Here is a 21,959-nt window from a genome sequence, read left to right as displayed (position 1 = left end):
CCTGACTGTGCAGTGCTAAGACTGTAGTCTTGGCATGGCCCTGTCGGCTTAGGGTTTGGGTTATGTCTAGGCTGTAGGAAATAGACTGATTTTGTATAATGGTAGTGCTGTGGACAGAATTTAAAGCTATAGCCGGATAGAGCGACTGATTCTGTAGCGATTGAGGCCTGTTATACGAATTTTGACCGGCGTGGTAATGTACTCGAGTTGCGCCGGGACTAGGGGATAGGACTCCAGTGCTGCGGGAGTAGGAGATGTGTAATTCGAAGCTCGAGCTTGATAGAGCAGTTGTATCTATAACGATTGCTACCTATTTCTGACTTTTGGACGATGCATCTTTGTCCCCTGTGTTCCCCTGAGCACTGTTGTCAAGGCACTTGCAACATATGAAGGACGGAGCGTGTTTACTGTATCAAATGACTTCTCTGCCATTGTATCTACCTTGTTCCTCTCCTCTTCCTGGCAAGTATACACTACTCCAATGACCCCTCTTACCACAGGTCAGCCCTGAAGTCCCTGCACGTGAACCTGGCCGGACCGCCCGTGAAGCACTCGGTTCCGACTTGGTAGACTGCGACACTCAACGTCAGTACAAGTCCGCTGCCGACCTGGAATTACAATGAACATACCGATCAGATTCTGCTCCCGTGCCGGGTAGCCATGGTTGCGCTCAAGGTAGTTGAAGAAGTCCTTGATGTCGCAGCTGAAGTCACGAATGTCGCCGGACGGGGGGAGGAAGCTGTAGACACGCATGTTGCCGTTGTAGCCAGTCCAGAGATCCCAGGTACGACCAGCCAGGTTGACCTGGCTGTGGAACGTGCCGATGGGGTAGATGCCGCCATAGCGGGCGAGCCAGATCATGAGCTCGTAGTCGCCGCCCCAGTTGGGATGGTCAGGATCACGAGCCGTGAAGACATCATAAGCGACATTGGCACGGATGTCGGTCCGATCGTACGTCCACGACACTGACGTGCGCATGCTGTTGATGTCGCTGATCTTGCGGCCGCGCTGGATCTGCTTGCCAACATAGGGGTAGCTCTTGACGTTGTCCGGAGCGCCCTGCCACTCCCACGCGGTGCTCCACTGAATGCCACCGTTGTTGGTGCCGTCGAGGTAGGTGCATTGCCAGCCGGACGTGGCGGTGTCCTTGCCCCAAAGGTTGTTCAACAGCTCATAGCCATTGCCGGACCAGTAGCCGTACAGCTCACAGAGCGAGCGAATCTGGCGAGGCTCAAGGTTTGCCGGGATGGTCGGGATCGAAGCCGACTGAACCGAAACGGCCGCGGCCGCGAGGAGGAGAGCAGACTTGAGCATGGCGGTGATCCGAGAGATTGAACAAGGTCCGCAGTATAGCTGGTGGTCTACGTTGACACTCGACTTGCCGGGCGAGTCATATCACCGCCTCTATGGGAGTTGCCGTGCCGCCTTCTTATACTGTTAACCTTCACATCAGTCTCCTCATCATTGCCATCCCGATGCCAATGCCGTGGTGATGGCCGTGATCTAAGCCAATCTGACGACCCGGCATTTCCGCTGCTGATGCAACCTCAACTACCCACAATCTCCACGTGAAATATACTGAGAAGTAAAGTGAAGTGCAACGAAAGACACGGTGTGATCCGGCATTGGGTTGCTTGACCTGGCCGTGATCACCCAATCCGTTGATGATCCTGGTAAAAACGGAAAGGCAGTTCCGTGGGATTGGGAGTTGGTGCTGGTGCCGGAAGCTGATTGGCGCGCATAAGGTAGCATCGATCTCACAGAGCTCCGCGACCCGTTTCAGTAAGCGTGCCCGGAGTTGGGATGTGACGAAGGTGTTTTCGCATCGGGCCGTCTGGGGCAAGCATCCCGTCCGTGGGGACTATCATGGTCCGATATATTGAAGAACCGCGCAAGTTTTCTCGAACATCAACCTCCGTCCCCAAATCTCGTCCCGTGGTTGTACTGTAGTAACCTAGCAGATAGCGCGCAAAAAAACACCACCAATGGCTAGAGGCCGTGTTCCCTAGGTGAAAGCGCTGGTGGAACAATGCCATCATGGTGGACTTATTACAAAGGGACGAAGGAAGACACAGATAGTATTCACCGGTCCGCCTAGCCTAGGCCCCAGCCAAGCCATATATCGTGATCGGCCCGTTCCTCTCACCACCCTCTCTGTGGTGATGGTTCCCACCTACGTCGATAGAACGCACATCTCAACATTCACCTCCCATATCCGAGGTTCATGCATGAATCGCAGGCAGAAGACACCTTGGAAATTGAGTGTGAGGTCTGTGAATGCAACCCACAACTCCCGCTGTCCGTGTATTCGCGATGCCATGCACCATATTAGTCATTATGGAATAAATTGAATGGCAATGACGATGGAAACGAGAAATGGTTGACGCTGGAGGACACTACCGATAGGTTTGTGGCTGTGAAGGTCGGACATGGCAGGGACTGAAAGTGGGCGGCGTACTTTTTCCGACTCTCCACACCGGAGCCGTCGACGGGAAGCATGTTGGTCAACCCAGGCGTTGAAGCTTAGCAGAACCATACAAGGTGCATCGCTGGGGATGAATCAAGTATTAGCCAAGCATCCTCGAGCGGCGGACGCCATTAAATTGACGGCTCAAATTCCAGAACCTTGACGACCTATTGCCTCGAGCGAGCTCCGCAACATTGACATATCGGTCTGACTGGACCCATCTATCCTAAAACCTGACCGCCTGCCACTCAATGACCACAAACTGTTGTGTAGGGATGATAACCCTTCCTTAAGTGATCAAGACCCGTGGGTATTAAGGCCCTTGTCTTCTCTGTCTCGATAACAATTGAAGTTGAAACGAAACTGTCAACATACCAAGCTCTCAGCATGCCATCCTTCCCTGTGCCCAACGTGGTGATGCGGTCATTCTGGCATCTTTCACGGCCGGACCGGTTGTTTTTCTCAGGGCTGTGACCTTGAGATCCCTGACCTCCTAGACTGTGTTGGATGTTCTGGCTGCTGTGAGGAGAGGTATTGTTCTCTACGTCTCTGGTTCTCCACACTGATATGTTAACGGCCGTGACAGGCTGTCCCTAAATCAACTCGTCAGTTAGGTAATCAGCTAATTATGTGTTTCATGATGACCCATCTCTGGGCATTCAAAGCAAAGCCGGTCAATGTATTCCCCGCCGGAAAGAGGGGCTGTTTTCACCACGTGGCTGAGGAAACAGACCTGTCGCCTAATAGTCCAGGAGAGGGGTATCACCTCAAAAAGATGAGCGGGTTGTAGCCCAAGAGTTACTGGAGCTCCTGGCGCTAACAATGTTCAAGGTCAAAAAGTGGCAATGGACGTTGGCCGATGTTGATCCGTATGACAACACCTTTCAGTGCCCACGGTTTAAGTGAAAAGTGGCATGTCATGACCAAAATTCGCTTACATACACAACGCGAATTGCTTTCATGATGGCTGATATTTCCTTGCTTGTAGTTTGAGAAGTAGCTTAGCGGACGCCAAGTAAAATTGCAAAGAGCTATTAATGAATGAAAGATAGCTGTTCGAGCAAGTCTCCGTTGAACCATTTTTCTTGTGGAATGCGCTGAGGGACGGGTTACACAAACTACAGATCTCATGAGAAGAAGAACTGGACTCGGCGTGATATACTCTTCGGTGTGTCTCTATCCAATTATCACAGGCGTTCTTGCGCGGTTACGTTGGTAAGGGGCAGGGTGTTACTACTTCGCCTCAAGCAGCACCTTCACGGAATGAGAAATATGCAGAGACTTCTTTGGGCTCAACACATCTAAATTGTCTGGTTGGGTCTATCCACTCAGGCTTTCCATGGCGATCTACCTATTGCAGCCGCCCAGCAGCCACATCGAGCAGAACTAGGTCATGGATCATAAAGAGCTTACTCTATTCTAAAGTTAATAATCAAGATCCAACTGTCTCTTCAAGGCCTACTACTCACCGAAAGCAAATCTCCCGTTGTTATTGGAAATGCGCTCCGCAAGGTTAATGTCGGCGGGAATGAGGTTGCCCTCGATGTCCCTGAGCGCTGCGCGAAGGACGGGGACTTCCTCGTCTCCCTCGATATTGAAGCTGATGTCCTCGGCACTCTCGGAGAAGTTTACACCACCCCATTGAAAAGACCCTATGGTCGACGGTCAGCTGGCATATCCCCATAGGCAATTCTTAGGGCCATCTTACCATCGTTGTTCCCAATCACTCCGTTCAAATCAAACTCAGCCTCGACCGGGTTACCCTCCGCATCGAGAAGGGTGGCACGAAGGATGTGGCCGTCGTCGACACGAATGTCGGAAGCGGAAGCGTGGAAAGACATTGTTGCTGTGGGGTCTTGGATGGGGAGGAGTAAGTGAATGAGTAGTGTCGATGGTGATGAAGAACAAGAGGGCGAGCAACACAAACTGAGGATCTTCGGGGATTTTAAGTACCTGAAGAACCCCGCCGCAGTCTCTGCGCACCCAGCCTTCGGTGACGTGTTAATCAGGTCTCGTGAGAGGCCCCGCGACGTCCAAAACACATCTGGCAGGAAGGAGGCCTGCGACTCCACTTACATGCAGTCGGACAACAGGAGCTGTTCCATTGTGCCGCAACAACGTCTTGGCGATGAGGAGAATATGCGGAGAGAGAACCCTTTGGGCCCCAACAAAGAGGAGGGTTTGACGAGGGAGTGGAAGAAGGATGCGGTATGAGATGAAGCATTGTTTTGGCATGACGCAACCTCGCAGGTATGTCACGCTAGATGCCGCCATCGCGGCTATGTATGCAATCTCAACAGTTAAAAGGATTGTAGGTTTGGGGGTTGTGTAACGACGATACGACAAGCATCGGAGGCCTCACTGGAACTACGTCGACGACGTCGTGACGGTGAAGTGCCAATTCTAAAATTAGTAGCCAAGAGAGTGTTGTTATACTTCAGGATAGATGGCCTGTTTTTTATAGGAGCGGTTGGCCATGGAGGGGAGGTATCTGGCATGTCGTTGAACTAGAGTCTCAACGTCAGCGACCTGAAACTGGGGTCCTGACAAAACTTCAAGTTCAGGTGCGAGGCTGCGTCTTGAACCAAGGTATAGTTTTGACAGTGCTTCTTTGATACTACAAGAGTCCACTGTAGAGTGTCATCCTACAGGTTGTTCATGATATGATTACAAATTTAGATGTTTGGTTGATCGGAGCAATGTTGGTCAGAAAAGCGTCGAGGGCGAGGAAGAGGTGCGGCATTGCAACCCCGCTCAGGCTTGGATGCTAGAGCCCAGCAGAACCAGATGTTACGGAGACAGGTGTCATGACTCCAGCTCATGCATGCCCCATTCCAACGATCTTGGCTCACCATCTCTTGATGGATGGGGTTGATGATTGATGTGGGTTTCGGCAGACCGCTCGCTTAGGCACCTCTGGACTCGGACCCCAAGAGGGGAGGGGATTGAACAGAGCGAAAAGCAGGTTTGTCAAGAAAAGAAAAGCTACTCCAGGTCCTTCCAGTTAACAAATGTAAGAACTGACAATCTACATCTTGCTCGGTCACCTTAACGGTTTATTGGACTCCAACGTTGAAGAATGGATCAAAAAGTGTGGCCTCGGTCAGCCTTGATGTTCGTCAAGCAGGCTTGGCGTCTTTGCGGCGGCAAGTTCCGTTTCACTCCCTTCCCTGGGGTCTAGGTGACGCGGTTTCCGATTTCGCGTCTTTGGCGCGACACGCCAGACAACGCCGTTCACCTCCCTCCGTCGCGAATCTTTTCGCACCCCTAGCGTCCATCTCCCACCACCTGAACTTACGTCAATTTCGGTCCGAAGGGCACCCGCCGCATACTTGTGTATCATTGAACCTTGTTTTGGCCCATTAGCTGCCAAACATGGCGGCGCAACTCGACCTCCAGACTTTGGGTCTTGTCTTTGGATCCAGGCCGGATCTCGTCGCGGGGATCCAACAAGCCGCTGGTATGTCTTGCGTCTTCGTGCATCGCTGTCATCCCAGGTAGATGCCACGCCATCTCCTTCTTGCATTTTCCACATCTCTGCCCAAGGGCCCCATCATCACATGCTGTCTGGCCGAGTACGTGCTGACGTGTTGCGCCACAGATACCCCCGCGCGTACCACCCTGTTCAATGACATTGCGAGTTATGTGTACGAACAATTGTCGTCTGCCAGGAATCCAGAAGGACCGGCTTCCAAGAGGCGACGTATCGACATTGCACAACATGCCGACCCCCGGGCCAACGGGTCTGCTCCCACTAGCTCAGGCCACTCCACGGCTGGCGCCGATGCCCTCGCCGACCCCGTTCTCCTCGAAATCAAAGATGTGTCGGTCACGGCGCCACAACGGAAAAAGTATGATCTTTGCTTCACGCGCACCTTCTTGTACGCCCGCGCACCGGGAACCTCTGTCCCTGCGCCGGGCATGGTGTATCCGTGGAAGGATGTTGGTATGTGACAGGTCTCCAATGTCCTTGTGCAATTCGCATACTTTGCTGACACCGCATGCTCGTAGAACATGCTTTCTACCTGCCCGTTCCCGACAAATCCCAAGTCCAGTACAATTACGTCCTTCTGCCACGGGACAGCTACCTCCCCATAGCCAAGCAGTCTGCTTCCAACGGGGATAAGCAGCAAGCACTAGAACCGCTTGTGTTCACGGTGCCTGCCACAGCCCCGAAGCCAGGAAGCATCGCCGGGCCATCTGCAAAGACGGCTGAGGCGGTTTCAGACACGTACAGCAGTCTGTTCCATTGGGCTCTCACCACATCGCTCCGCTCCGCTGGCAACCATGCATGCCAACTCGTCGCATCCGACCCAAAGTTGTTCCATAGTGTGGCGCGGCAAGCTCATCGGCCCAACGAGAAAGCCGTTCACGTGAAAGCCTTCCGAGGAAGCAAGGACGGGTTCCTGTTTTTCCTCCCTACTGGGATCCTCTGGGGCTTCAAAAAGCCGCTGCTGTTCCTGCCGCTGGACCGCATTGTCGCAGTCAGCTACACAAACGTCCTACGGACGACATTCAACATGATTGTCGAGCTTGACACTGATATGCCTGGCGTCCCTCCGGGTACCATTGAGAAGGAAGTCGAGTTTGGGATGCTGGATCAGGAGGATTACCAAGGAATCGACGAGAACTACGTCCGCCGACACGGCCTTGCTGATCGGAGCATGGCAGAACAGAGGAAGGCGAAACGGCAACTGGCAGAGAACAAGAGACATGCCTCTCAAGACCAAGCCGTCGGCGAGGTCGGTGACGATGGTTTGACAGAACTTGAACGAGCTGAACGAGAGGCCGAGCAACGGCTGCAAGACGAGGAAGATGAGATGGAGGAGGACTACGACCCCGGAAGTGATGGGGAGAGTGAGGGCGAAGGGAGTTCGAGTGAGGAAGATGAAGACGGGGACGGTGAGGACGAGGCAGAGGAGGACCTTGAGGATGATGGTTGAGTATTGTGTCAAGAGGATGCCCTTCAGCGGAGAAGTTTGGTGCTCAATTTTGATGTGGATGCTGGCTGTCCACACATACCGTTCAGGCCTCATATGTGGTCACCCTTTTCCCTCCGCAGTTCAGATAAAGCCAGAAAAGACTTGAGCATGTCGTGTCGCCCAGCGAGCGGTTTCACAGGGATCACGAGTCACCAAAGGCGGACAGCCTGTTCCATCAACTTCATACCGAATCATATCGCTGTTTCTTGATGAGCGACATTGAAGGCTGATTGGGTAGCAAACTGGAAATGCTTTTCTCTGCACTCGGTGCCAAAGTTCGCCAAGCCGTGGTTGACCCATGACAGATGGCTTCGGGTCACATTGCAAAGGCCATGGCTGCGAGGCATGAGGCGGTCGTTCCGCCCATCCCCCAGATAGTTCCGGCGTACTCAGCCGACCTCCGTTTCGGCTACAGTTCCGTTTGTGCTAGTGGTTCAACGCTGAGTCACGTATTTGCCAGAGGATGGTGGAACGACAGGATGACGCCTTTTCCAGACTGCAACCAAGCACCTGGGTTAGGTGACCAACCCCCCCGCCCCTCGGCCAACTAGTTGCGTTCTTCAGCATCCACCCTCAGACGGAGTGCATACAACCAAGTGACAACCCGAGTTCAAAGCTCAGGTCCGTAGGCTGGTAAGTGTCGGGTACGTGTCTTTACTCGAACCGACACTGGTGAATAATTTCTGAGTGTGTGGCCAGACGACGAAGGAGGCGTGTGGAGTAGGGATGCCCGAGAGATTGGGGAACACGGATAGAGGGATGGGGTACCAGCGGAACGCCACTTGATCAGCCGTTCCCCCCACCTATGATGTTGCATCGAGCAGCCCTACGAGCCACTAGTTAGTGCGCCGCTGTTACCCGTTTCGCGACTCTGTTGTGTGCTGTGGCCTGGTCAGATAGTAAGGTGTTGCGACTTGGTACATTCCTCACCCGCCTCTCCACCAGCCGAGAGAAAGAACTGGTGCAGCTCTTAAAAAAAGTGTAAATGGTTTGACTACTACGGAGTAGGCTTCGGAAGCCTCGTTTCCGGAGAACAGTTGAGGCATGGCGCTTGTATTATAGAATACCGCACAGAGAATCGATGTCACAGCTCGAAAACATGAACCCATTTATCATTTCACCGCCATATAAAGTCGCAAGTCCCGGCAGCAAAGGATCTGGCGAGCGAGAGTGCGGGGGGCCGCTCTCATCCCCTGGTGGCATGCTCCCAAACAGTCACTGGCCAAAGCAAGCCGTCGGCGTGCTGCATTGGATGGACATAGGAGTGTAGGTCTCGTGCAAGAACAGCGCACTCCCGAGTGTTTGCCCAGTCAGCGCTGCAGAAAGCTAAAAGTTATGGGGCATTTGCATGTTCGACGCTTCCCTGGAGTTGCGCGTATTTATCTGCTGTTTACAGAGTAGTACGTCACCTCTGCATGGTTCATGGCCCGTGGACAACATCAAACCCCGCAGAGCAATCGACCAGGTTGGAGGTGAGGCTGAGTCGAGGAGCCCTCGGCTTTGCAGAGTCGTTGCAGTTCAGCGGGAGGTGGTCAAACAAGAAAGCCGAAGGCTGGCAACGTTGGTTTTGTTTCTAGAATAGGGCTGCTCGGCTAACCCTACCGTAGGGCTGAGATCGGTTGGCGGCCTCACGAGATGGAGACATGGCTGCTCAGACTGAGTGTGTCTGTGCTCCCAGCGCTGCCTGGGACGTAGACGATTCTTTCCCATGCCGGAGAAGAACTAACTCATGAATATCTGTTGCTGTTTCGCTTACCAGGCAGACAGCGCATTGTGGAAGCTTGGAGAGCATACCAGGCCCGGAAAAGTGAAGCCTGAGAGTTTACTGGCGCACAGAATGCCCGCCTTGGTCGAGTCGCCACGGTCAGGTTACCCAACAAGGACCAAGTGGGCATTCTCGGAACCCAGCCCGATTAGCTAGGCCCTCTGGCTCCAGTTATTTTGAACCGAGTGCTCCTCTGGGGCAACATGGAGTCGTTGTCATTCTCGGTTTGCGTCGTCGTCAGTCCATACGGAGTAGATGAGGCGTGGTAAGGGGACGACGCGCCACCTCCAAGGGCGAGCTGAATGCCTCCTGAGATGACGCACCGCCTAAGCAAGGGACAGCTGTGCGGGGCACTTCGATGCCTCTGTTTTGGACTTGCTGGTAGTACAGCCGAGCCTTCTCTTCGTACTCCGGACAACAAGGCATCTGGATTCACCGTTCAACCACGGCTGTGGCCCTTTTGGTTCTTACGGCCGAAATGCTTTCATCGGAATTCAGAGATTTTGGCAGGTTCTACGTAGTAGTTAGAACCTATGTATGTATGGTTGAGTGTGAACTGAGCAACAAAAGCCCGAAGAGTGCCATTCACAAGGCAGATCGGCGTTCATGGCGAGACTGAAATTTGGCAGGGGATGGACGTAACTACGGAGTACAGACATTCCTTTCCCGCCAACCAGCGAAACTCGGAGAATGCGCCCCAGGGCAGTCCGCCAAGCTGCCGAGTTCCACCGCATTCACTTGACACCTCCTGGCCACAGGCCCACATGTACGGAGTATTGGTGGGGGTGCGCACGCTGCCTTGTAGGGCGGCAAATCCATCACCGGCCGGGTCAGTCCGCCAGCCTTCGCGACCGGAGACGAGACAAAGCAATCCAATGGCCGGGAAGCATGAGCATGCTGCATTCTGCAAGCGTCCCTGCGAGCCAGCCGTCAAGTTCACCGAGAACTAAGGGATTCATACTTTGACTTCCGCCTCCGACGAGGTAAACTACTAGGCCCTATACTCATGTCCCAACAACCCCAGGCGGGCCCAATCCGCGTGGAAGACTAGGCTGAACTCAGGAGAGCAGGTACGTACCTAGTAACCGGAGTTCGAGGCTGAAGCATGTACATACAATACTACTTAGTTACGAATAACGTCCTGTGAGGTGTTGCTGCCTCATTTCTCCTGACTCCATACAGAGTAAAGATAGAGAGTTCAGCCCGAAGGTGGGTGGGTGGCTTCCAATCCTGCCCAGTTTTGTGTTCTTGGGACGGGATGGTTCCGTCTCGTCCGTTTCAGCAGGTGACCCACGGAGACACCTCCGTCCGTTGATCATTGCCCGTTCTGCAAGCCACATTCCGCGGCCGGCCAGCCCTACGAGTCGGGCCCTGGAGTCAGGGGATAGTCCAGCGGATCCAGGCTGATGCTGGTGGAGGTCCCATCCAAGGTGGATTCCTTTAAGCCACTGCCATCTTCCCCTCCGCAGCCTCACTTCAATAGAGTGTACAGGAAGCATCTCTGAGCTATTCAAGACTACCCGAATTACCTAGTAATGTCAGGCAATCATCTAGGTAGGTATGTCCTATGAGTCCCGTCCTTGGAGTGTGCACGATCTCCTTGGTCTTCGACCTCACCAAGATCCATGCTTGCTGTTTTGGTGGCCGGTTTTCATGACAAACACGATGCACTGAATCGGGAATGGCTCAAATCCCAAAGCCTCACGGACTCGCTGTCTCGCCTGGCATGGCCTTGTGGGTAAAGCCCAAAATTTAGGGCGGGACTGGCCCATCCATGTTCCCTTCTGGTCCTTGCCAGGGCCTCCGCCAGATGCGAGCAGACGGTTTGCGGAAGAGGAAGAGGTCCTGCGAGACTTCGGCCGTCATTCCAAAAACGTCCCTGCAATCCCCGTGCAGCATTGCATGGGACTGTCCCCACCAACTTGGTGTGTCTTTTGACTTGTGGGAACCTATGTTACCGGATGGGACGTTCAGGTGACTTGGGGTGGGTGTCCACCGCTGGTTTCCAGTGCAAGCCTTCTCTAGGTGCTGGGGTATCTCGCGGCTCTTGGTTGCTGAAGCTGAGCTACCTGACATGAGTACCTTAGGTAGTAGGTATTGACACTAACTAAACGTTGGTGGTCCACACTAAAAAAGGTCTGGTTTGCCTTGCTCATCTGCCCAACTCCCTGTTTCTCCAACAAGGTTTCTTCTGTCCCCTGACGCGCGGGGTGGCCCCTGAACCGATCCGGCGGCAGTGCGCTGAGCGAGGCGCCCACATCCAATCTGGCACAAGGATTGCGGAAACTTCGGCTTCCAAAAAGTCAACCATCAACCACACCGAGACCCAGGCCTCCGCTGAGCGTGCCTCGTTGTTTCTTTCGTCCAGTCGGTGCTTACGACGTCAGAGTCAAACCTCGCGGTGGCAAGGGGGCTCTCGCCTCACACAGCTCAGCTCTCCTCTGTTCCCCAGCCCTACGTCTCTCACAAATCCTCTGACGTTGGTCGCCGTCGCTGCGGAAACACCCTCTCCAAACCTTCGACGCCGACCTCGCACGGCCTCTAGGGTATCATGGCTGCGATTCCTATACAGGCTACCTCCCGGCCGGGATATGGGGGCAGAGACCTCGGCACCAGTCCTCTGCCGTCCATATCAAGCGGACACGGCGAGCCACTCCCGCGACCCTTCGGTCCCCCGAGTCGCGGATTTCACCCGTCTTCTGAGAGCCTCTCGCCGGCGGCCACTTCAGACCCAATGGCCATCCACCGCGGTTTCGAAATGAATGACGCCCCTCCGCCGTTGCCTCCGCCTCGCCTAGTGCCCATTCGGGGCCCTGTCGATCCCAAAATCCAGAATATCGAGAGCATGCGCCGACCGGACGAGTACCCGGGAATCGAGACGGACTCATTGGGCCATAGTTTCAGGCGGCCCGACCTTTCCTTCCGGGTCGACGCCCCAGATGATGGATACCACAGCTTTGAGAGCAACAGGTCAGCAGTTTGTCCCGTCTACTTCTTACCCGGGCTCTTGCCGACATCGAGTCCAGGAAGGGGAGATGGTGTGGTGGGCTAACAACCATTCAGACTCTCTGGCTTCCCTTCTCCCTTGGGACCCCAAGCGATGAAGAGCTACCGTCATTCTGGTGTCTCGATCGATCATTCCATGCTCGAGAGACTCAACCGCCCATCACGCCGATCCGGGCTCAGCGCGTCCGTCAACGATCCGCCGCCCCCGCGCTTGCACCATGCACAACTGACTACACTGTCGCTCCCGCACAGGTCGAGACAACCCTATCTCGATTCCTCCTTCGCTCGGTCACCCGGTCCCTTGTCTGCGACATCTCCCATGAATCCGCCCTTCGGTTACCAATCTCGGAGCCCGTTTGACCACCGCTCGCCTGCCGGAGCGGAGCATAGCGATTATGACCGCTCGCCTCTCCCACGGACGCACCGACCCGACGAAGGATCAACTTTGGGCTATGGAAGCTACGAGTTGCGAGACGATGAACCCGATTTTCCGATGGAGGAGACGAGCCGCATGCGAACTCTCAATATCGATGACCACTGGCGGGAACGGGACTGGGATAGAGATCGTGACCGGGAGCGAGACAGGGATGGCTATCAGCCGGGTCAAAAGCGCAGAGCATCGTCACCGCCCGGCGAAGAGGCTTTGGGGAGCGACATGGGGAGGAGAAGAGATGGATGCCCCATCTCACGAGGCTCGCCCACACCCCGACTTCTCATGATCCCGCAAAACTCTGTATCGAGTGCGTCAACACTGAGCCGAAGCGGCAGCTATACGAGCAATCTCACGGCGAGCAGCATCACGAGCCTGAGTTCTCTGGGGCGACGATCTCCCATCGCGCTGTCGCCCGGCGGTCTATCACCCACCGACCCAATGAATTGCAGCAGCCCGTATCCGCCGCCGAGTCAGTGTGCGTCTCCTAGGTCATCACTGGCCCGCTCGGCGAGCGGGTTGTCCCCTCACAGCCGGACTCCGAGCGAGCAGCCCTTGCCGCCGCAGGTCACTCGGACGGTGGTATCGCCACGGAAGTTGGCCGAAATACCCAAAAGCCATAGCAACCTGGCCGCCAAACTCAAGGGGTCGTTCATGTGCGAGTGTTGCCCAAAGAAACCCAAAAAGTTTGAGACGGAGGAAGAGCTCAGGTAAGGCATTTCTGTGGGTTCGTTTTCTAATCAGAGCGCGTCTGACACACACCAGGGCACATGAGGCGGAGAAACAGTATGAATGCTCATTCTGCGGAAATCGCTTCAAGAATAAGAACGAAGCCGAAAGACACCAAAACTCTCTCCATGTTCGGCGGCACAGCTGGTCGTGCGCGGCGCTCAAGAGCTACGATCGCGCATTCCACGACAGCACAACGCGACCTGGCGAGGCCGATGTGTGCGGCTATTGCGGAGAAGAGTTTGCCAGAACTGGGCGTGGCCCTGACGGCACTCTCGTCATCGGAGACCAGGACCATGAGGAGCGGATCCGGCACCTTCAGGACACTCACAAATTTGGCGAGTGCAATCCGACCAAGAAGTTTTATCGCGCCGACCACTTCCGCCAGCACCTCAAACACAGCCACGCGGGTACGAGCGGGAAATGGACCAACATGCTTGAAAATGCATGCATGATCGAGGAGGAGCCAGTGACTACTCGATGAGCCTGGCTGCGCTTGGGAACTCCCCGGGCAGTGCAACCACCCCGCGCTCCTCAAGAAAACGACGCAGACCTAGATTGGAATCTCAGAGACGGGCACCTTCTGGTGCACGAACAGACACCCGTTCAGAACGGTCCTCCAAGCATTTCCCATGAAATATGGAAACCTCAGGTACCTACGCGAATGTAGGTACTCGAGGCGACGAGTTTGGAGACGAAACATGGGGCACGTTCCACAAGCCAGGATGTCCTAACAAGGCCGAAACGCTCTTTGGGGAAAGGGGTCGCATTGGCTGAAGGAATCCAAGGCGCTCAAGCTAGGAGTATCGGGGTTCCCCAGCTTCTCTGTGTCAACGGCTTGGCGCATTAGCTTGCCACATTCATAGGGGCTGTGTGGTGACGTTTACTCTTTTGCCTCCGCATTCGCATTCGTGCACTTGCGCGAGGCACTTCCACTTTGATCGACCGAGAGGCCAATTTTGCGAACGATTTGGAGTGGCAAAAGTTGCCAAGAGCCAAGGAAGAAGGAATGGATGTGATCCCAGGATCCGTTGGCGGTGTTTGTCCCCTGGGAGTGGACGACGTTACGACCTAGGTTGGCGTTGAGAATCGGACTACAACTACGGAATTTTGGGTACGGCACATCGCATAGCATTAGGAGTCTAGGTAAAATATCTGTTTAATGACAACATTCGGTTGGGGTTAAAACGTCATCGTAGCAGAGTGTCCTGGATGACTTGGGGCCTGTATTTCTCAAGATACGGAGCTTTGTGCTCAATGCGTCACGAGTGCGGATTGGCCGCTGGGGACATTTGCAAATAATTGATTCCTTACTCCATGCCTACTTTCTAGCTTGCATCAGAGAATCGAAAGGCGAAGTTTTGACATGCAATGTGTGTTCTGAGCTTCTTCGTGGCTGGTCCATCCCACTGGATGCCTCCCACTCCCGCTCAGGTCCTGCGGGACCTGACTCGCCGCAGAGAAGTTTGAGGGCCTGAAGCGGGGGAGGGGTCTCATTGCATGGATTCTGCCTTCAGCCCATCCATTCCTGCATGTTACCTCGGCAGGCCAAAACAAAGGCCTGGCCAACCATCCGAACACAACACGCCGACCAGGTACTGAGGCCGGGTACCTCTGGTACTGTGTTGAGTTACCTCTATCCAGGAAAAAAGCTTGCTACATATCACAACACGCGAATCATGGTCTTTAGCAGGATCGACGGAGCCGATGAGCTCTATCTGGGAGGGTGGGTGCACTATTTCCCCGAGTTAAGGCCTGGCTTGAGCCTCCATTCTCATGTCGTGCTTGTCCAAAAAATTATGCAGGCCTGGGACTGAACGTCTTGTGGTCGTGTACTGACCGAAAGTCTGCAGCATCTTCGGCCTCCGACGCACCCAGGTTATCCGGGACCTCAAAATCACCCACATCCTCTCCGTGATCAAGGCGACATTGAAGCAGGATGAGCTTGGGCATATTGAGCATCTTAGCATCGACATCGACGACATGGAAGATGAGGATATCCTAGTGCATCTACCGCGCATGGTGCGCTTCATCGACCGCGGGCTCCGCGGCGAGAAGGGGAACACTGCTGAGGACAAGGCCAATCCCTCCAAGACCTCTGGTAACGAGCAGCCAGCCCCGGGTGCCGTTTTCGTTCACTGTGCCATGGGAAAGTCACGCTCTGTCTCTGCCATCATCGCATATTTGTTGTGGAAGTATCCCCGGAGGTTTCAAGCTCCAACTTCTCAGCAGGCAGTGACAAAAGCTCTTGAGTGGATCCGCCGTTCGCGGCCCATCGCTGGGCCAAACGAAGGGTTCATGAACCAGCTCGAGCTGTGGCATAAGATGGGGTGTCCAGCTGACAGTGATGACGCTGTCGAAAAGCACCCCGCCTACCAACGCTGGCTGTACAAGCGTGAGGTGGAGGACGCAGCTCGCATCGGCAGGGCTCCCGATCGGTTTCGTTTCGAGGACGAAGAAACCTCGGCCGAGGGCAAACCGGCAGGCGGTCAGGAGGAACAGGAGGAGCAACCAGGACGAGAGCTGAGATGCAAGAGATGCCGCCGCGTGCTTGCGACCAGCCGTTTCATCATCCAGCATGAGGGTCGTCGAGACGGGAAACAGCCGCAGCAGTCCTGTCCCCATTACTTCGTCGAGGCTCTGTCGTGGATGCGCCCCATCTTGGAAGAGGGTGAGCTGGATGGTCGCCTCATATGTCCCAATACCAAGTGCGCGGCTTCGATTGGCCGCTACGCATGGCAGGGCTTCAAGTGCAGCTGCGGGCAATGGGTTGCTCCGGCTTTCTCGCTACAGACAAGCAAGGTTGATGAGGTCAACGTCGCCGGCAAGGGTATAAACGGGCCAGGAACCATCGCCAACCGGATGGCCGCGCTGAATATTCGCATGCCACCAGGCATGGGCTCGACACCGGCTACGTTGGGGGGTGCAGACCGAGCGAAGGAAAACCTATGAATAGGATGCGCAGGGCTGTATGGATCAAATATCCCACCACATGAAACAAACCCCGGTGTCAACAAAACGTTGTGCTCCTTGCAGGCTCTCAATATCTTGACGTGCTGTTACCCACCTTGCTGTATTCAAGTGGCCCTCGGGGTGTTTGTTGTGTGCTGTCGGAATACATGTTGGGAATATCATGACAGCTAATATTGGATTGGGGGTGTGGTGTGGCAGGAATATGACACCGCGACTGATCTTCGGTGATATTACTTCCCTGAAGAATCGTCGCCTGAAATCCTACACCTCCCCGTGTCTATGTTGGATTCAACATCTTCTCCAACCATCATTCAACCAACAAATGTGCCTTCCGCCAACACTCAAGCGAGCTGAACAGACTGGACATCAACCGAAACCGAGGACAGGTTTCGTGTTATCAAAATCTTAGCCCCGCGGGATTAAGTGCGATAGGTTGGTGCGCCTCCTGCAAGCCTCACTTCTCCCGTACATGTGTCGGTGCATTCTGAGGTCACAGTTGGATGTACCGGACAGTACTGTGCCCTTGGGTCTAACCATGGACATACTTATAAGCAGCACATGGCATCACCGTTTCCAAAGCTCTGCTAACTGGTAGATTTGAGTCAAAGGGTTACATTGTGTCACACCGTGTTATTTCCATTTCTGGTTCTCAGTCCTGGCGTTGTTTTCTTACGAAGAAACAGTACGTTCATTATAGTCCTCATGTCACAGCCCTCATTTCTCAGGCTTGCAGCTCTGATACGTTGGGTTTGGTGACTTCTTCCAATTGCCTGTGACGCAATGTCTTCGACATGTAGCATTGGAATCACGAAGCACCACATGTTAGGGCTGGGTTGCGACTCTGAATTTGATTATCTTTAGAGGCATTGGCCAATACATAGTTTCTCTGCTCCTAGACATGAAACCGGCACCCGAGACAGGTGCCATTGTGCCGGCTTGATAATACAGCACTGACGATGTTATCAAAAGATATAAGTATTCTGCAATCACTCCGCGGTAATTATTTTCGGACCAGCAACCAGGGGTCCCCACGGACAACAATTCTGTCCAGACACAGAGACGGGTCCCGCTAGTCCCTGTCAGATGGAGGAACAATGGGCCGCCTCATGTCCGATGTCCATACTCGGCGAAGCCTTGGCGCCGTCGTCGAGATTGTCCACGAGTTGGGTGGGAAGAGGGTTGGTCCAGATGAACCAAAAACCGCATCAGCCCTGCGTCTAACCAACCCCACCACCTTGAATCCCACACGTCGACACGAGGGCTGAACGGCATGGGTTGCATACACCATGTCGACACAGAACAGAGTAACCAGTGACATCAAATCAAATTGTAGAGTCATAGGGAGGAGGTTGTGTCGCAGTCTCTCACAAGCGACCCTCGCAGCAGAAAGCCTTCCTACAGCACCTGTCCAGGGACGATGCTGCCATGGATTATCGTGATGTGTGTTTGACATATCAACTCTCAGCAGCCATGATGGACGAGGAACAGCCAGCTGATAAGTTGGGCGTCAGAAGCAGTAGTTTCCAACCTAGGGTAGACATGGTCAGAGCAACGGAAAAGACAGCACGTTCTAATGACAACAACATCATCGAACCCCACGAATAATCCTCGAATCGAATGCACGGTACCATACCTGGAGACCGAGCCCGCAGGGGTTTGCCGGAGACTGTGCGTCAACGTACTCGTAGATCGGTACTCGGGATGACCCGACATCAACTCCGAGGAGGGGCCCAAATATCCAACCATTCATGACGGCAAGTTTTTGGGCACCGACGGGAAGTAATTAGGATCCTGCAGGCGCTCTCGGTTGCGTTTTGCGATTTCGGCTTGCCTCTTCTTGTTCAGCCGCAGCTGGTAGAAGGTACTGCAAGATGTCAACGGTGCTGATGCACAGCCAGGAGGGATGCGCGGGGTGGGAACAATACCTCTTGAGCTCAAAGACGCGAGGTTCCTCTTCTTCCTGTTTTGTTATCGAGGTGGCGACTTCATCGTTTGCCTGCAAAGGGGTTTGTTAGCAGAACTCGGCGACAATCGATGAAGGTGTACAGACCGAGTCGCTCTTCTTGTGAGCCTCTTGTTGCTTCTCGCTGCTGTCTTCGCTCTTCTTGTCCCCCTTCTCATCCTTCCCACTTTTCTCATCCTTATCTTGCTTCTCGTCACTCTCTCCCTTTTGTTCCTTTTCTTTCTTCTTTTTCTGTTTCTCCTCGTATTCCTTTTTTACCCTCTCGATCTCTTCCTTGAGTTCACGCTCCTTGCGAGCCTTGATCGCCTCCTGATCGATAATGGGTGTACAGAACCCCGGATCCTTAAGGTGAGCGGGACAAACGTAAAACCAGTCCTAAAATATGGTGAGAACGAGCTTGCCACAGGGTAGGTACTACGGTCTCCATGGGGTTTGGAGATTGAGGTTTTGAAAACACCCACAGCCACGAAGGACGAACCTTGTTGTCTGGTGTGATCAGGACGCTGCTGCTCAGGCGGTAACAGATGTCGCATGACTTGGCCTTGGTTTCGGCCACTTTGCGGTGGGTGTAAACGTTTGGGAAGGACATTTCAAGCAAGCACGAGTATGTGTCACAAACCTGGCGCTATATGGTAGCAACCTGGAGTCTCTTTCCGACAAAAATGAAGAATGAAGTGCCTGGAATGCTTGTTGATTGCCCTTCAAGTGGATGGAGTTCTTGCCCTGACCGAGGTTGGGTGAGGTGCTTCGTCCTGTCCAAAGCGGGGCTCTTTCGAATGTTACGTTACCGTACCGTAATGTGCCTGATCATCCGCAGCTGCCGAAACGGCAAGGCTTGGCGCCTTGGCAACGGGATCAATCGCGATGCCCCTTGGGGAAATGACGTCATGTGACTCTTTCTGTCCATGCCCCTCAAAAACCTAGTAGTTGACCAAGTCAGAAACTCATCCATTTAACAGCCGCTTGGGCGTTGATGACCACTTCAGGCACGTCTCTCGGGCCCAGACGAGAAGAGACAGCATGGAAAAGTAGGGGTTAATGCGGAGGCGGTTAGATAAAAAGGGGTTCTTGACCCAGCGACCCAGAGAGTCCACGTGAATCCTGGAAGCCAGGAGGTGAGAATAGGGCACTGGTTACTGGTATGCTTGGCTAACATATGAACACTATAAAAGCATGGCTCTTGGATGTCATCGATTTGCAGATGGTTGTGAAAACGCATGGCGAATCGATGGAACTGGCGCCGGCCCGAGTGAGCTACGGGCCGAGGTGGGGCCGTTGCGGGTTTCCCCAATTTTCGCGCAGATCTTTGTGTCAATGGGAGCTTGTTTTCATTCCGTCACCTCCCACCTGGGCTCCTCATCCCAAGCGCTGTTCTCCAATAAAAAAAATGACAGGATTGAGCACAATTGGACTAGCATGATAGATATCTTCAATTCCAAGCTTTCAATTCCACCAGGACCCGGTTATTTTAAAAGGTCACGACTCACCACCCAATCTTCAAAGTTCAAGGCGCATTTGCCAGCTTCACCAATCGAATGATGAGCAATTCTGCTTTCCAGGTTCCATGTAACCGTTGTGTGAGACATGGAGGGGTCCACCAGAGCTTCTACCCCGCTGCCGGCGAAGCTTCATCCCTGAACCAGCTGGAGGCTCTGCGGGACACAACGGCCACCTCAGCACCCCAAAACAACAAGCATTGATAACTCTCTTTCATTCCAGTGATGGGCAAACAAATTGTGCGCTTGCCGGACGGGCAACATTTTACGGTGACCCCCGTCTTCGGAGGGCTCTTCTTCAAATCCCATGAGCTGAGTGTGCACAATGCCTTCCCTATAGGCTGGACGATCGTGATCCACACAGACGATGGCGCCGGCGACGGCAAGGGCGCAGTTGATAAGGGCCATGATCCTGGAGACGACGACGAAGACACGAGACCCTCGAGTCAACCAAGTCATCCCCCATTCAAGGCCCCAACGCTGCAGAATGACAGCTTATTCATCTCGTCGGTGTCGAACCCTTCCACGTCGGACTTCAAGCCTGCTGCGAGTCCCACGCGCCAACTCGCCATGATCCTGTGGGTGACCCTTTACTGGTACTTTCACCAACCGGCTCCGGACGCAACCTTGACCACCGAGGCTTCCAAGTTAACCCCCGATCCCGGAAAACCGCGAGGAGAGTGGCGAGTACGCATCAAGAGGGATGGCTTGTTGCGCGGCCGGAACGTCATGCCCAAGCTCGAGCGCATGGGGCTTATCGCGAGCTGGAACTCGTGCGTAGGGACCACGTTGGGCGACGCAGATAACGAATTGTGGTCCAACATGTTCGTCTCGCGCCGCATGTTCTGGCAAATCCCCGGTCGTTTGTTTCTCTTTACGCTGCAGCCCGTCTGGAAGGGAGCCAAGTCATACCCGGGCTCCCCTGTCCCAAGTCGGCCAGGCTCTCCCGTTGCTCTCGAGCGAACGGCATCCAAGTCTCACCATAACCTTGGCCTCGAGGACGCTGATATCATCAACGTGCCCCCCAAATCATCGGCCGCCAATCCTCCTTCTTCCGTCCCCATCGGTCCCTTCTTCAGCGCCTCCCATCTCCCGACCTACTACCCGCCGCCGCCGTTGCTTTACACCATCACCAACCACGTGCGTCATCCTTTGCGGCCGAAGCCACCACGTATGGGCGAGGTATTTTACACCCGCTTCGTCCCGTCCGTCGGCCAGTACCTTGCATTTCGCGTCGCGTCTATCTCTCCCGACCCGGTTCCGTACATGGGACCCGTTGGCCCGAATCCCCCCTCCGAGCGTGAGCGCTTGCTCAGGATGTCTGACACGGCGCTGCTCGCGGCGTGGCACGCCAATCCACGGGTGTCGAGGTTTTGGGGCAACTATTCTCCGTCCATGCTGACCAGTGCCTTGCAAAGCCGCCACAGCTTTCCGGTCATCGGCTTGTGGGATGGGGTCCCCTTTGGCTACTTCGAGATCTACTGGGTCAAGGAGGATCTTCTAGGTCGCTATGCCGGCTCCGCCATTGACGACTGGGATCGCGGCTGTCATGTGCTGATCGGTGAGGAGTGGGCCCGGGGAAGGGTCCAAACCTGGTTGACGAGTTTGGTACATTGGTGCTTCTGCGCAGATTACCGCACCATGAGCATTTGCCTGGAACCGAGGGTAGATAATGCGAGGTGAGTGTGCTTGCCGCGTCGTATCTTTCGCGATCCAACGCCTCGTTGACACAATGGACAGGTTTATTCAGCATCTAGAGTATGCTGGCTTCACCAAGGAAAGGGAGATCTCGTTTCCCCACAAACAAGCATGGTTTGGGAGGCTGAGGAGGGAATCTTGGGAAGGGCCAGCTCTGTAATTCTTGGGATATTGGCAAGCCACCTTCTGTTGAGTGCTTGGCTAATAGCTGCTCTCTGTCGTTGCATGTCGCCGCTAGCATTGTTTGAGGAGATTTTAAGACGAAAAATAGAGGTCACCCACCTACCTAGGTATATCGTCTTTGGAATGTCTCAACCGAGAGCATCAGATCAGCAGTAAGGTGTCTACATACCCACCGAGTCTTGCCCGGTGGAAGGATTTTAATAGTCTAAGTGCCGCTAAACCTCGTCAAATCCGTTGTGGTTCCGCGCTTGCGCGGTAATTACACTC

The 21,959-nt window shown here is 54.3% G+C and overlaps 8 protein-coding genes across 8 annotated transcripts; 4 read left to right on the top strand and 4 right to left on the bottom strand.

Annotated features, from left to right (window-relative positions):
- Positions 1-491: 491 nt before the first annotated feature.
- VTJ04DRAFT_2099 (uncharacterized protein) lies at positions 492-1,314 on the bottom strand (the record flags this gene model as incomplete). Its single annotated transcript, XM_069359859.1, has 2 exons — positions 492-571; positions 630-1,314. The coding sequence occupies 2 exons, from the start codon at positions 1,312-1,314 to the stop codon at positions 492-494; spliced, it is 765 nt and encodes a 254-aa protein (XP_069224707.1).
- Positions 1,315-3,928: 2,614 nt separating this feature from the next.
- VTJ04DRAFT_2098 (uncharacterized protein) lies at positions 3,929-4,308 on the bottom strand (the record flags this gene model as incomplete). The annotated part of the gene is made up of 2 exons (XM_069359858.1): positions 3,929-4,119; positions 4,176-4,308. The coding sequence occupies 2 exons, from the start codon at positions 4,306-4,308 to the stop codon at positions 3,929-3,931; spliced, it is 324 nt and encodes a 107-aa protein (XP_069224706.1).
- A 1,534-nt stretch (positions 4,309-5,842) lies between these two features.
- Positions 5,843-7,410, top strand: VTJ04DRAFT_2097 (uncharacterized protein; the record flags this gene model as incomplete). The annotated part of the gene is made up of 3 exons (XM_069359857.1): positions 5,843-5,927; positions 6,069-6,413; positions 6,479-7,410. The coding sequence occupies 3 exons, from the start codon at positions 5,843-5,845 to the stop codon at positions 7,408-7,410; spliced, it is 1,362 nt and encodes a 453-aa protein (XP_069224705.1).
- Positions 7,411-11,765: 4,355 nt separating this feature from the next.
- Positions 11,766-13,863, top strand: VTJ04DRAFT_2096 (uncharacterized protein; the record flags this gene model as incomplete). Its single annotated transcript, XM_069359856.1, has 3 exons — positions 11,766-12,184; positions 12,278-13,360; positions 13,416-13,863. The coding sequence occupies 3 exons, from the start codon at positions 11,766-11,768 to the stop codon at positions 13,861-13,863; spliced, it is 1,950 nt and encodes a 649-aa protein (XP_069224704.1).
- Positions 13,864-14,262: 399 nt separating this feature from the next.
- Positions 14,263-14,514, bottom strand: VTJ04DRAFT_2095 (uncharacterized protein; the record flags this gene model as incomplete). The annotated part of the gene is made up of 1 exon (XM_069359855.1): positions 14,263-14,514. The coding sequence occupies one exon, from the start codon at positions 14,512-14,514 to the stop codon at positions 14,263-14,265; it is 252 nt and encodes an 83-aa protein (XP_069224703.1).
- Positions 14,515-15,058: 544 nt separating this feature from the next.
- Positions 15,059-16,331, top strand: VTJ04DRAFT_2094 (uncharacterized protein; the record flags this gene model as incomplete). Its single annotated transcript, XM_069359854.1, has 2 exons — positions 15,059-15,105; positions 15,233-16,331. The coding sequence occupies 2 exons, from the start codon at positions 15,059-15,061 to the stop codon at positions 16,329-16,331; spliced, it is 1,146 nt and encodes a 381-aa protein (XP_069224702.1).
- A 1,767-nt stretch (positions 16,332-18,098) lies between these two features.
- Positions 18,099-18,904, bottom strand: VTJ04DRAFT_2093 (uncharacterized protein; the record flags this gene model as incomplete). Its single annotated transcript, XM_069359853.1, has 4 exons — positions 18,099-18,216; positions 18,278-18,348; positions 18,403-18,690; positions 18,794-18,904. 4 exons carry the CDS (start codon positions 18,902-18,904, stop codon positions 18,099-18,101), a joined length of 588 nt encoding a protein of 195 aa, XP_069224701.1.
- A 1,132-nt stretch (positions 18,905-20,036) lies between these two features.
- VTJ04DRAFT_2092 (uncharacterized protein) lies at positions 20,037-21,669 on the top strand (the record flags this gene model as incomplete). The annotated part of the gene is made up of 2 exons (XM_069359852.1): positions 20,037-21,490; positions 21,552-21,669. The coding sequence occupies 2 exons, from the start codon at positions 20,037-20,039 to the stop codon at positions 21,667-21,669; spliced, it is 1,572 nt and encodes a 523-aa protein (XP_069224700.1).
- Positions 21,670-21,959: the final 290 nt, after the last annotated feature.

This window comes from Mycothermus thermophilus, assembly GCF_041956435.1.
Source record: "Mycothermus thermophilus strain CBS 625.91 unplaced genomic scaffold VTJ04scaffold_1, whole genome shotgun sequence".
Taxonomy (NCBI): domain Eukaryota; kingdom Fungi; phylum Ascomycota; class Sordariomycetes; order Sordariales; family Chaetomiaceae; genus Mycothermus; species Mycothermus thermophilus.
This window is presented reverse-complemented; position numbering and strand designations above follow the sequence as displayed.